General features: G+C 38.6%; 3 protein-coding genes across 3 annotated transcripts; 1 reads left to right on the top strand and 2 right to left on the bottom strand.

Annotated features, from left to right (window-relative positions):
* Window positions 1-961: 961 nt before the first annotated feature.
* Window positions 962-2,535, bottom strand: LOC121806631 (plastid-lipid-associated protein 6, chloroplastic-like). Its single transcript, XM_042206747.1, has 4 exons — window positions 2,237-2,535; window positions 1,608-1,844; window positions 1,412-1,538; window positions 962-1,328 (listed from the first exon to the last, which is right to left on the bottom strand). The coding sequence occupies exons 1-4, from the start codon at window positions 2,462-2,464 to the stop codon at window positions 1,114-1,116; spliced, it is 807 nt and encodes a 268-aa protein (XP_042062681.1). The 5' UTR covers window positions 2,465-2,535; the 3' UTR covers window positions 962-1,113.
* Window positions 2,536-3,969: 1,434 nt separating this feature from the next.
* LOC121807477 (KIN14B-interacting protein At4g14310-like) lies at window positions 3,970-7,406 on the top strand. The gene is made up of 3 exons (XM_042207713.1): window positions 3,970-5,769; window positions 5,863-6,476; window positions 6,654-7,406. Exons 1-3 carry the CDS (start codon window positions 4,105-4,107, stop codon window positions 7,183-7,185), a joined length of 2,811 nt encoding a protein of 936 aa, XP_042063647.1. The 5' UTR covers window positions 3,970-4,104; the 3' UTR covers window positions 7,186-7,406.
* Window positions 7,407-7,622: 216 nt separating this feature from the next.
* LOC121809588 (phosphate transporter PHO1-like) lies at window positions 7,623-12,646 on the bottom strand. The gene is made up of 13 exons (XM_042210308.1): window positions 12,324-12,646; window positions 10,923-11,160; window positions 10,204-10,522; window positions 10,055-10,103; window positions 9,906-9,977; window positions 9,695-9,824; window positions 9,486-9,606; window positions 9,139-9,388; window positions 8,951-9,055; window positions 8,675-8,872; window positions 8,327-8,605; window positions 8,115-8,251; window positions 7,623-8,034 (listed from the first exon to the last, which is right to left on the bottom strand). The coding sequence occupies exons 1-13, from the start codon at window positions 12,546-12,548 to the stop codon at window positions 7,947-7,949; spliced, it is 2,211 nt and encodes a 736-aa protein (XP_042066242.1). The 5' UTR covers window positions 12,549-12,646; the 3' UTR covers window positions 7,623-7,946.
* Window positions 12,647-13,045: the final 399 nt, after the last annotated feature.

Raw genomic sequence — 13,045 nt, 5'->3', positions numbered from 1 at the left:
TAATTGTTTTCTGTATATTTTTGAAAAATAATTAGCGATAGAAGGATGGACTCGATAGTTATATAACTTAATTTATTTTACTAACTTTTATGTGACACAACTTACAAATGAATATACTAGTATCTAGGTATTGGTCTTTTGTAGATAGATAATTTTTTAGAATAAAAAACATGCTAACTTACAAAATCATTATCATTTTCAATGGCTAGAACTTTCTTGATCTCACATTGTCTTTGGGAAAGAGCGCTTCTCCTCAAATTGACTTGCAAGTTTCAATCATATTTTAAATATGGCAAATTGCCTAGTAATGAACTTTCAACATAGTTTGATTTTTCCCATAAACTTTAAATGGTGAATTAAAAGTCATGAACTTTACCAAACTGTGTAAATTTCTCATCCGACCCGACCCGATAGATTTCCGACACGACTACTTGTCCTACGTGGCGCGCCGAAGGTGACTTGGTAAAACTCGTTCTGATTATTTCTCCTCTATCATTGCAATCTCTGACCTTGGATCAAAGACATACAAGTAGAATAAATGAAAACATACAAATCGAATTCAGCATACGGATCGACATAAACATACAAATCGAATTCAATATAAAAGTAGCATTAATTCCACAACTCGAATTGAACCCAAAATTTGTCATTTGCCAAGTCACGCTTCCGGCGCTCCACGTAGGATAAGTTTGTGTCGCAAATCTATCGGGTCGGGTCGGATGAGAAATTTACACAGTTTGGTAAAGTTCATGAATTTTCATTCAACATTTAAAGTTCACGAGAAAAACCAAACTATGTTGAAAGTTTATGACTTTATAGATAATTTGCCCTTTAAAATACTGCATCCTTTTAACATTGTGTAGTGAAGGTGCATATTTAACGATTATTTGATCTATCCTATCTCCGACTAATAACAACAGAGTATATGTAACATTTGATCCTTCATAGTATCATTCAAAAATAAGAGAAGGAAAAGTATTAATTATCACATGGAGGTTATTCTTTTACATTCAGCTCACGAACAATGCATATTTCTTTACAACATCAACAGATGCACCTAAAACTGCATCAAACTCAGCGGAGGAAACAGCAGCAACCTGAGTTCTCAAAAGCTCACGCGATGACAAAAACCCTGAGCTCTCCCCGGTCCCCTCGAGTTATACGCGTATCAGAGTCAAGGTACGTAACCTCAAACTCACCACTCCCCGTGTTAGATTGAGGTCTGAGTGCATCCGGTATCCGTGGAACATCCAATGCCGGCAACTGAGACAAGTTTCCCGTAGGCTTCACCGTTGTCTTGTCGAACGTGATCTTGATTCCACTACTTCCTATCATCACATTCAATCCGCATTGCAGTCACATTTTGACATGATCAAACTCTAAAGAGGTTATTGAATTTAGTAGCACTGACCTATGAGTTCGAACTTGTGGGCCAAGGTGGCGGTCAGTTCAACAGGCGGAAGAGGCCACGGAGCCCCCAATTCGAGCTCAACAATGTTGTCAAAGTCTTTGCTGAAGACATCGATCCTTTGGAACACCTACACATGATTCAATCAATAGGAATAGAGATGTTAATTACTCCTCACTAGTTAAGGTGGTGTGTGTACCTGGCCGAGAGTTATAGGAAGAAGCCTCCCGGTAGGTGGGCCGGGACGGGAACCTCCAAGGGTTCGAGATGAGAAGGCGCTGCTGTAAATGAGTTTCCACCTGCCTTGAAGCTTATCCATGTCAGCACACAGATCAACTGGACCTGCAGCTGCTTCAAGCTCTTTCGCGGCCTCATCCGCTTTTCTCAGGTCATCTTCGCTCGCTGCAAGGCCTCTGTTCAGCCCAGAAACAGCACTCTGCAACACCAATACTATTCCTTTTTAGTAACAAATGGAAATCGAATTCAGATACTACACTGTGATTGCTTCCCCATTTACAAAAAAAAAACAATCTTTTAGTATTTAAAGCATGTGGAAACAAGCAGAAATTAAAATGATTTCCCCTACTATTGCAATGTATTTTATGATACACTACTACACTTTCTCAACAAAGACATAATTTTTCTGTTTACATTGAGGGGTCTAAAAGTTCAATCTTGATATATGTTTCCCTAAATAATCAACGATTGAAATTGAGTTCTACTACTTCGTATAAAGATCTTAGCATTGAATATCATATCATATGAAGATCAACCAATTATTTCACAAAATTGAATAAAAAGAGAAAACATGAAGAGTGGAAACCAGACCAATAATTTGATCTTGAGGGAGGCATCGGGATCATCTTTGGAGGGTCCAGATTTAGGGGGCTCAATGAACGTGACTTCACCGGAAGAGGATTGACAAACGACTTGATTCTTGGAATCACAGCTTCTCCGTCGAAGCGCCGGAAATTTTCCAAATATGTGAGGAGCTGTGGTGGCAGAAATGGATGCGCGGTGGGAGATTGGGAGCGACGAGCGAAGCACCGACGCCATTGACTGCTGCAGCGGTGGCCACTGTGTGTTGTGGGTGAAGTTTGGCAATTGATTGGGTGGTTGGAGGATTTCCACTTGGTACTTTGTAAATGTGTTGGATTTCATGAGGTGGTCGGAGCGCGTGCCACGTGTCCTCTGCTAGGTGGTTAGGTGATGGTTTTGGAAATGTCATATGAGAGTGATGTGGAATTAAATATACCACATTATATTGAGTTGAATGTTTTTTAATTTATAGTAGTAATGTTTATGTCAGGTTCAAATTGAGAATTTTTCGTCATGGAGTAATTACAAATTGAGGTGTTTTTAATTTGCAGTGTTACAATATCTGTAGGATTCTCAGGTTTTTAATGGTTTTTATTTTGAATAAGTGGTTTGGTCTCTTTTGGAGAAAGTACCCCGTAAAACCTTCACATTACTAGTACTTAGTGCATGGAATATTTGTACAAGGCTAAATAAATACTTTAAGCAAAAAAGTTTTTAACTCGAAAGAAATCTTTTCTTTAATGCATAAAAGTTGGATGGAAATGTCTTATGAATAGTGATATGGAATACTTATTTTTTCTATCAAATTAGTCTGATTGTGATATTTTGAGATGAAAAATGATAGTTGTCTTTACATACAAGAGGGATGTTAGAGCGGCCAAAAGGCCCGTGTAGACAACTTTGATGCTAGTTATTGCAGTTCATAACGGTTTGTATATGACCCTTTTGCAAAATAAATCCAATTTGTATGTGCAAAGTCATAATCAAAGTTTCATTTAAGAGGCCGTTTGTTTGATGATGTTGACCTTGATCCTTGCAATGAGGTGGTAAATGATATCTTGTCAATTACATCCAGAGTCCACGACATGGTTTTTAATTTCATCACTAGAGATTGTAATTGTGTTGTTTACTTATAAGGTGTCCAAATTTTATAGATGTAAATTTTATTCCAAAAGATATTTTAACTATTGTATATTAGAAGAAACGTTTTAATATTTGTAATCAATAAAATGATATTCTGTTTGTATAAAATATTATGTTTTCTGTAAAATAATATTCTGTACATATAAAAATAATGTCATGCTTGTATAAAATGATATTTTAGTAAAAATAATATATTTCATCCATAAAATGATAAGTCCATATAGTTATCATTCTAAACGGACTCATATAAATAGATTTATTCATGTGAATATTTTATCATGTAAAAATAAAATACAAAATTATATATTATGAAAAAGTAAATTTATTATAGTAATGTTCATTGAATAATTAGGTGTTTAGTGATGAACGTTTGAAGAAAATAATAAATTATTTGACGTATCAATATGGAAGAACTTCTTAGTAGTCTAAATTTGAACTTAGATTCTGTATACCACACCTTTCCAAAAATTTCTCTATCAAAATACCCTAACTGATTAAATTAATCAAGATCATTTCGTGAATTATTTGATCTGACCATTTAAAATCACTATTTTGAAGAAGACTCCAAAATATTTCAAAATCCAAAGATTGCCATTCTCCCGCCTAAATACATTCTCAAGTTTCTTTTCAACCTTATATCCCCAGGAATCAATCCAGATTCGAATCCCTAATCTCACTTTCTCTCCAATCTTCATCAACTACACTCCAAGAGCAGCTCAATAAAATCTCGTAAAATGTCCTCAGCATCGGTGCGCCGGATTAAAGAACGCGGCGGCGGCGGAGGGAAAATCTCCGCAGCAACCGCCGCCGGAAAAGTCTCCCCAGTTTCAGGGAGGTCCGTTTCAACAGGGAAGGAGAATCCCAGGCCTACATCACGGGTTCGGGCAGCGACGCAGAAGCCCACTCTGAAGCCCATGGCGCGGGTAGACAAGTCCGTGGCGCTGCCTCCGCCACAGGCTGAGGAGACACGGCCCAGGCGGTCTAGCTCATCTGTACCGAGAGGTAGGAGTTCTAGCCCTTTTGAATTTACTAGGGCATTGCCTGATTCAAGGAAAAATGCTTCGAGGGGTTGTGTCGGCTCGGCAAGGGGAAAAGAGGGTGGGGTTAGTTTGAAAGTTTTGAATGGGAAATCTGGTGGAAAATTTGATCTTGAACAAAGTGCTGGAAAGGATTTGACCAAAAAGGGGGTTTTTTTGGGTGACCTAAGCAAAGATAAGGTCCACATTAGGGCTGCGAACGAGGGGAGGTGTAATATGAAAGATGAAAGATCGAATCTTGAGAAATGGGGTTTGAAAGATTTCATGAAAATTGAACCAAGTATGGAGGAGCCAAAAGGGGAATTTCAAGAAAATGGGAAACCAGATGTAACGGTTATAACTGGGGATGGTGATGAAAAAGGACGAAACTTGAGGCCCGTGGTGAAAAAATCTGATATTGAGGAGGTTAGTTTGAAAACTAGTTCAGAGGCTGGTCTCAAAAGTAGCAAATGTACAGAGGAAGTGAAGATGAAGTCTGGCGCGGTAGGAGTTGTACAGGGGTTGAGTTCAAGGGAGTCGAAGATGGTGAACACAGGTGGTGGCGGTCCTAGTGCTCCCAGAGAGAATGCTGCAAACAAGTATCCAAGCAAGCTTCATGAGAAGCTTGCCTTTTTGGAAGGGAAAGTGAAAAGGATAGCATCTGATATAAAGAGGACGAAAGAGATATTGGACATGAATAACCCGGATGCCTCCAAGTTGATGTTGTCGGATATTCAAGAGAAGATTACGGGGATCGAGAAGGCCATGGTATATGTTGCTGGTGGCGATGTGGAAAAGAGTCTGGTTGATAAAGAAAAGGAAGTCAGGGATGCTCAGAGCACAGCTAAGGGTTTGAATGCTGAAGAACTGGAAGCACGACTGTTTCCTCATGATAAGTTGATTAGAGATAGGACTTTATCCAAGGCAACAGTTAGAGGTTCTGAGACTTGTGTATCAGAAGTTGGAGAGTCCACAGACACTCTTGTTGTGGATGAGAAGGCAACTATTTTCGAAGATAATTCTGTGGCTGTGCAATTGCTGGTGGCTAAGGAAGAATCACATGTTGGTGAAGAAGTAAGAGAGCTTCAAGAGATGGACGATTCTAAGACGTTTGTTGCAGAAAGTTCTTCTTTAAATGCACTTAGTGACAAAGTTAGTATTGATGCTTTCCTTATTGCTGATGAAAAGCTTAATGAATTTGATGACGAAGAGATAGTGCCAGCCATGACATTCGAAGAGGAGGTAGAGGAAGACTCTAGTTATAAACTGAATGGTATCGGGCGGAAGACCTCAACTGGAGGTTGGTTTGTGTCCGAGGGAGAGTCTGTTCTCCTCGCTCATGATGATGGATATTGTTCTTTTTATGACATTTCTAATTCAGAGGTAAGATCATAATCATATCATGTATGCTTGTTATTTTGTACTGTTACATCATAGTGAATGGCTAAACATTGCAAAAATATTGTCTCTTCACAGGAGAAGGCCGAATACAAGCCCCCATCTGGAGTCGTCCCAAATATATGGCAAGATTGCTGGATGGTACGAGCCCCTAGTGCAGATGGATGTTCTGGAAGATATGTTGTGGCGGCATCTGCTGGAAATTCTGCGAATTCAGGCTTCTGCTCATGGGATTTCTACACCAAAAAGATATGTGCTCATCATTTTGAAGATGAAACCACTCGTGTTAGAACAGCCCTTGCTCCTCTGCCGAACAACACAATGCATGGAAGATTCACTCTGTCAAATGCTATGGCTGCTGAAAACCAACAATGGTGGTATAAACCATGTGGACCTCTCATTATGTCGGGTTGTAGCTATCAGAGGATGGTCCAACTCTATGATATCCGTGATGGGGAGCAAGTGATGAAATGGGAGTTGCATAGGCCACTCTCCGCAATGGACTATTCAAGTCCTTTGCAGTGGAGAACTAGAGGAAAAGTGGCAGTCGCAGAATCAGACAGTATTTCTGTTTGGGATGTCAGCTCTCTTAGTTCTCAGGCACTGCTGTCAGTATCTTCTTCTGGTCGTAGAATCTCTGCTCTTCATGTGAATAACACTGATGCGGAACTAGGTGGAGGAGTTAGACAAAGGTAAGAGAAATTGAATGTGGTTTGTCTTTATAAATACTCTTTATATTACGTGTGTGTCTGTCAGCACATAGCTCTTTATTGCTTTTAATTTTGATTTTTGAGTACGTTGTCTTCTCGACTATGGAGTTCCTTAGATGCAGAGTCATTAGCAGCTACTGATTTATACATTATATACAGGGTTAGTTCAGCAGAAGCAGAAGGAAATGATGGAGTATTCTGCACTTCAGATTCCATCAATGTTCTAGATTTCCGTCAACCTTCAGGCATTGCTCTAAAGATACCTAAAGTTGGATTGGATGTGCAGTCAGCTTTCTCACGTGGGGATTCCATCTACATTGGATGTTCTACTTTAACATCAGCTGCGAAAAAGCAATACTCCTCCCAAATCCAGCAGTTCTCTTTGCGCAAACAGAGGCTCTTTAGCACATATATGTTACCTGAGTCAAATGCTCACAGCCACTTCACAGCATTGACCCAAGTATGGGGAAGTTCAAACTACGTCATGGGAGTTAGCGGGCTCGGTTTATTTGTTTTCGACTCCTTGAAGGATGATGGACTACCTTCCCACGTAATGGATTATAACAGCTCCCAAAATGTCAAAGAAATCATTGGACAAGATGACATGTACTATCCCTCTTTTGATTACTTGTCTTCAAGGGTCCTGCTCATATCCAAAGATCGTCCTGCGCAGTGGAGGTACTTATTCTAGGTTAAATTTGTATCTGCTTGGATTGAGCAATTACTTATTGCCTCTCGGTTTGCCATGTTAGCTTATGTATTAGTGAAAACTTGTTTCTTTGAGTGATTTTGAGGTGGTTTTTTTTAATGAAGCAACTTTGTTTGTAATTACTGCATTGTATATCCGGTTTTCTTCCGTTTTGCTTATGGCAAGTATGATAACGCTATGCTTTTGGATTGAAATAATATAAACTGATGCTACTGTGTGATCAATCCTCCATATATGGCAACAATATAGCAAGTATTGCAGCATTTGAAGCACTTTGTGTAAATGCAGGTAGACGATAATGCCTTTTGAACCTGACTCTTTGGCAGTTTGTATGAATCTATTTCTTTACTTTGATGAAGCACAGAGCCTTTGAAATCTGTAGGACTCAGAAGTTTTATTTACTCAGAATTTCAAAAAGATTTAATTCAATTCCTTTCTTTGCATTTTCTTGATAGGCAAATTGTCTATATACGTAGTTATAGCTCACACATCAAATCAAGATACAAGTGTCTGGATTAGTAAGGTGCGAGTAGATTGCTAGACGTGAAAGTATAGACACAGCTCGTGTTTTCGTGATTATCAGCACTCAACCAATGCATTCTTGCCAGAGGCCCTTTCCATCATTGTAGAGTAGAACTTGTGATTGCTCGAGTGCCTGTCTCGTTGAGAGCTACGTGGGGGTTCATGGTTAGTTGAAACGTCGTGTGCTCCTTCTCCTTGTGATTCAGATGCATCACAAGATCTTAGTCTGAATCCATTTCTTTGAATGGTAAGGGCACTGTCTTGACTGCTCTAAACTTGCCAGCATTGTGCAGGTGCTCATTTTCCAGCCTGTTTTTTTTTTGCATCTAGTCTTAGTGAACACAGATTTGAATGATGCTATCTTAGGCTGTTAATATTATATCTTTTACCTGTAGTAGTTCCAGTGTCCACGCCTTATCACCTCCATCGAAGCCAAGAAGAAGTCGAGCATGTGCATCTCCAATGCCCCTGCGTTGAACTTGATCACCGCCTCCACCCATAGTATTCTCAGGACAAAGTTCAATGCCTGAAAATTCACACACAAACACAGGTCAGAGAGAGAGAGAGAGAGACGAATTAATCGAGACAGACAAAGACTCACAATGGACACATAGTAAATGGTTGTGTTCTTGAGCACGAGATGATCTCTGAGCCATGGATTCTTGGACTTCCTATTGAGAAGCCCCCAATCCTTAACAAAATCCCAATACATCTGGTAAACTGTGGCCACAACTGAAGTCACCAAAACTGCGAACAGCCATAGCTTCGTTGGTTGTCTAGCGTAGGTTAGCCTCACCCCCGCTGCTACCATGGCCGACACATACTTCCCCAGATTAGCCAGGTGATCTGGATTGCTCTCATCGAACCATCTCCTTGCACACTAACTCAAACACACACAAACGTTAGTCAAAGCTAGATATCTACATAATCATATGCCAATGCTTCACACCTGCATTGCTCGCCAGTAGTATGGTGCAAAGGAGATGACATATGCCAGCTCCCTATACATCTTCCCCGACCTGCAGGTCTCGTAACGGTGCGTTTTGAACCCTCCTGCCACAAGATAGCATGACGCGGCTTCCATGTGCCTCAGCAATGGGATCTGGCTAGTCAGCTGATCAGCCATGAAGAAGTCCACCAGCAAAACCTGCAACGAAAGTAGATATCAAAATCTTTAATCTTGAAGCTGACAATACTCAATATGCAATCGATATCTTATACATACCTTGTAAAAAGGGGAGCAGATGATGTTCCGGATGACTCTAAGGAAGCAGTAGCGCGTTGGCCGGTAAAACACGTTCAATGGGCATATCAGCAGCAGGAGAGCACACTACCAAAAACAAACTTTATCAAACTTTGCGCATGAATTCAAGGCGTGGTAAGTGGTAACACAGAACATCGAAATTAACTAACCAGCAGCAAGACCCCGGGAATGAAGTCGACCTCGTGAGGAAAGAAGCCCGTTGAGAGCAAGACGAGGTGTAGCACCAGAGCAGCAACAACTGCAGTCATCAAAGAGGTGCAGATGAGGAAGGCGTCCCTGTACTTGAGGGCATTGCTAGGCTGGAACTCGAAGATGAAGTTGTAGTTTATCCTGCTGTTCTTCCACATAAGCAGATTGCCACCATACATGAACAAATGCAGGCTCAGCAATGCAAACATGCTGCAAATTGCCCCCAAAATCAACAGAGTTAGCAATAGCATATAGTATGATATTATATCATCTGATTCGGTAATGAAAAAAAGTGGCAAAATTTCACCTAAAAATCGGATAGACTGTTTCCATATAAGCCATCTGTGTTGCTGGTGAGAACATGCGACTTATATGAGCCAAGATTGCATAGACACAAAACAGTGTCACAAAACTACCTGTGAATAAACCTGTGACCACAGTAACACAAATTTGATTCATGCCTTAATCTAGAGGTCTTTTCAATATCTTAAAATTTAACAGACATGATCATCGTACCGACGAAAAAGGTGACAACGTGGGAGTCTTTGTGATGCAGTGGCCTCAAGAACTTCATGGCTTTCTTCCTGTCATTGTTGGTGTAGTGCTCTGTGAATAAGGACTCTACTTCGTCCATTAATCTTACCACCTTAATTGCCACAACACTAATGTTAATTATTACTTACATTCAACACTTGTTTCAAGATTATTGAATATTACTCTACTACACCTTATCTGAACTGATGAAATAGGATCTCTTCACTCTTTTCAGGTAATCTGCTGATGCATGCTGATTCGATACCTGTTCATACATTGAAAACACGAATCAAACAGGAGAACTCATCCCAAAATACTAAAAATCCCGCATTATACACATACCTTATCGAATTTCTTGAGTATCTTTGTGAAGGCAACCATATTCAACGAGCTGCCAAAACACATCAAACAAACTCTCATTACAACACTCACTTCAAAAAAAGCTAGTATTATAATTAAATCATGATTGAGAAAGTGAAAAAGTGAGAAACCTGTAGGTTTTAAGCAAACCAAGGCCCCTGTAAAGTTCCACAAATGCCCCTCGTATCATCTTATCAGCAGACTGAATCTTGCTCCGGTTGATGCATTCGCCTCCTCCTTTTTTGGGATGGTTGGAGGAATCCTCACGCAGCATTGATGTGACGGCGGAGATGGTCCGCGCCGGCGTCGTGGCCGGAATGTCTAGTCTCATCGTGATCTTGGGCTTCATCCCTTTCTTTGGCTTTGATGAATAGTCGAATTTCACCCCATTTTTTTCTAGTGCAGCTATCACAGCGTCGGTTGTTTCTTCCGTCGTCGGACTTCCACACTCTTTTTTATAAATAAAATACACATGAATTAGTAATGTATGATTTGATTTAATGCCTTAATATGCACATCTTCTTACCAAAAAAAAAAGTAAGGTGGCTATTTCACATTTTAAAGTTAAAAACTTTTTAAAATTATATTGAATGTATTTGTGAATTATCACTTGGTCTTTGTCATGCTAATGTACATATTCAACCTTATCATTACGTCTTTATTGAAATTGTTATTAACTTTTTATCGTTGAAAATCATGAGACATAGTCCGTATGGTATGCTCCTAGTAAAAATAGACTAATTTTATCATTTTAATATGACCAATAAAAATAGATCAATTTTGCTAATGTAGCAAGTACATCCTATAGTGATGTTTGTTATATTACTGCGTGAGGGGAAAAGAAACTAACCGGAAAAGTCCGAGCTCCGTTGCCACGACGGCGAGTCAGGCGCCGAGTCGCCTGCGGCGGTCTTAGGCGGCGGGGTTTTCCAGTGGCGGCGATGGCTTAGAACACGCTTGAGGTTTAGCAGTATCTCCAGCTGCTTATTTAGTAATTCTCCCCTTTCAAGAAATTCACTTTCTTTTTCCGAATAGAATTCATTTACTTTTTTCAGCTCATCGTCTAAAATCTCAAAAAATAGCTTAACCTGTTTCATTTATAATAATTTAAACAAAAAATACATTAGATGCAAATTAAAATTATATTATATTACCATGTTCAGTTTGGTAGTAGTTGATTAACTATTGATTTGTCGCTATCCTTACTTGATCTAGTGTACTCATTTAAATTTTTCATAGCACTAATTTGGTTTTATATAATACTAAAACTTTTTGTGTCCACTACTCAAAATGAAGAATTGGAGATACATATTTTTGGCACGTCTCTTAGGTGTTGTGCAACAATAGCTAGATAATACGGATATATGATATTAAATTAAAGAATTAATTGGAATTAATTCGAATAGTTCCTACACAGAATGAGAAAAAAGAATAAATGCTATTTGAAGAATTACTAATCATTTTCTTCAGTTTCTTCATCCTCACCAATTTTACTCCTCATCTGCGAAAATAATTAACACTACTATCATTTAAAAAAGCATAAATATAACACCGACTTTTAGGTTTACTATCATTTTCAGGTTGTTAAAATTTAGTTTGCCTTTCTCATGATTTCTTCATGATCAAAAGGCAACGAAAAATCTGTTTCCTGCTTTAACGCATTGATGAAGACAATATAAAACATAAATCAAGCAACTTTGTAGTAACATTCGTTATTACTGTTCGTCAAATTAATTTAATTGAGATACATAAATAAAATAATTATTAGGTATTACGTAATTTTATTGTCAGTCTAGTGTAACTACACTCGCCTTTATTTTATAAAGTGCACTAAATTTTGCTCGAAAACGACGTATCGTGATTGTATTCTCTTCTAGTCCTCTATTTTTTCATGAACAAGAAAATGAAAAAGAAAAATCGAATACTTTTTTGGTGCAAAATTCTTCAAGCTTTCACATTTTATGCCATCTTTCATGAGTGCGTTATAATGAATTTCCCATTAACTAATGTTCCCTTCCTCCCAAGTTAATTTTGACATTTCTTTTCTACAAAATTTATGAAAATGATTAGAAGAATAAAATTAAATAACGCAAAAACGAATAAAACGTGAGAGAGACCAAAATAAGAAATATTAAAAAGATCTAAGTTTTACTAAAAAGGGAAATGGTCCATTTTAACTTGTGACATGTCGATTAACCAGAGACGGATAGAGTAAAACAATACGAAAACTATAAGAAATGAATTTTTTTACCTGGTTATTTTCGGGCAATTTATGGGCAGTGGCGGAGCCGGAGATTTTTCGAGCGAGACGGCGAATGGGGTCGAAAATGGAGCGACCGAAATCGGAGTCGGAGTGTTTGGATTTTCTTGCCAACTTAATCTTTTTGATGTGTTTCTTGAGCTGCCAATAGTCGAGAAATGCGTCTTTCCATTCCGGGATGAGCTGCGCTTCCAGCTCTTTCGAGAACTTCACCATCTCGTCGACGGCAGAGGAGAAGAAGGAGAAGAAGAAGAAGAGGAGCTAGTGTTTAAAAGCATGAGACTCTTGGTGAGAGGAGAGAAGGTAAATATAAGGAAGGAGGTGCAACGTGGAACAAACATATAGTATTTTATATGGTTTAATTATAGCATTAATTTTTAATTGGTGAAGAAACGAGTTATATTTTGATAGTTGGTCACGTAGCTTCTAAGTATTGTATATTTAAGGGTGAAAATGTGGAGAGTGTGAATAGCTAGAGTATTATACTCATTTTGTTAGTCATCTTAAATGTCTTAATTTAATACGTTCAAACGAATGTTGTACGTTAAAGTTGTAAAGATTATCATTTAATGAGCTTTTGCACTTATAGGCCTTTCTTTCCCTTAACAATTAAGATAAATTTACAAAAATTATAGTATAAATAAAATGTCCTTCAAATTTCAAATCTGAATAGGATATATAGGCTAATTTATTTTCATTTGTAGCATCAATAA

This window comes from Salvia splendens, chromosome 6 (genome assembly GCF_004379255.2).
Source record: "Salvia splendens isolate huo1 chromosome 6, SspV2, whole genome shotgun sequence".
Lineage (NCBI taxonomy): Eukaryota > Viridiplantae > Streptophyta > Magnoliopsida > Lamiales > Lamiaceae > Salvia > Salvia splendens.
This window is presented reverse-complemented; position numbering and strand designations above follow the sequence as displayed.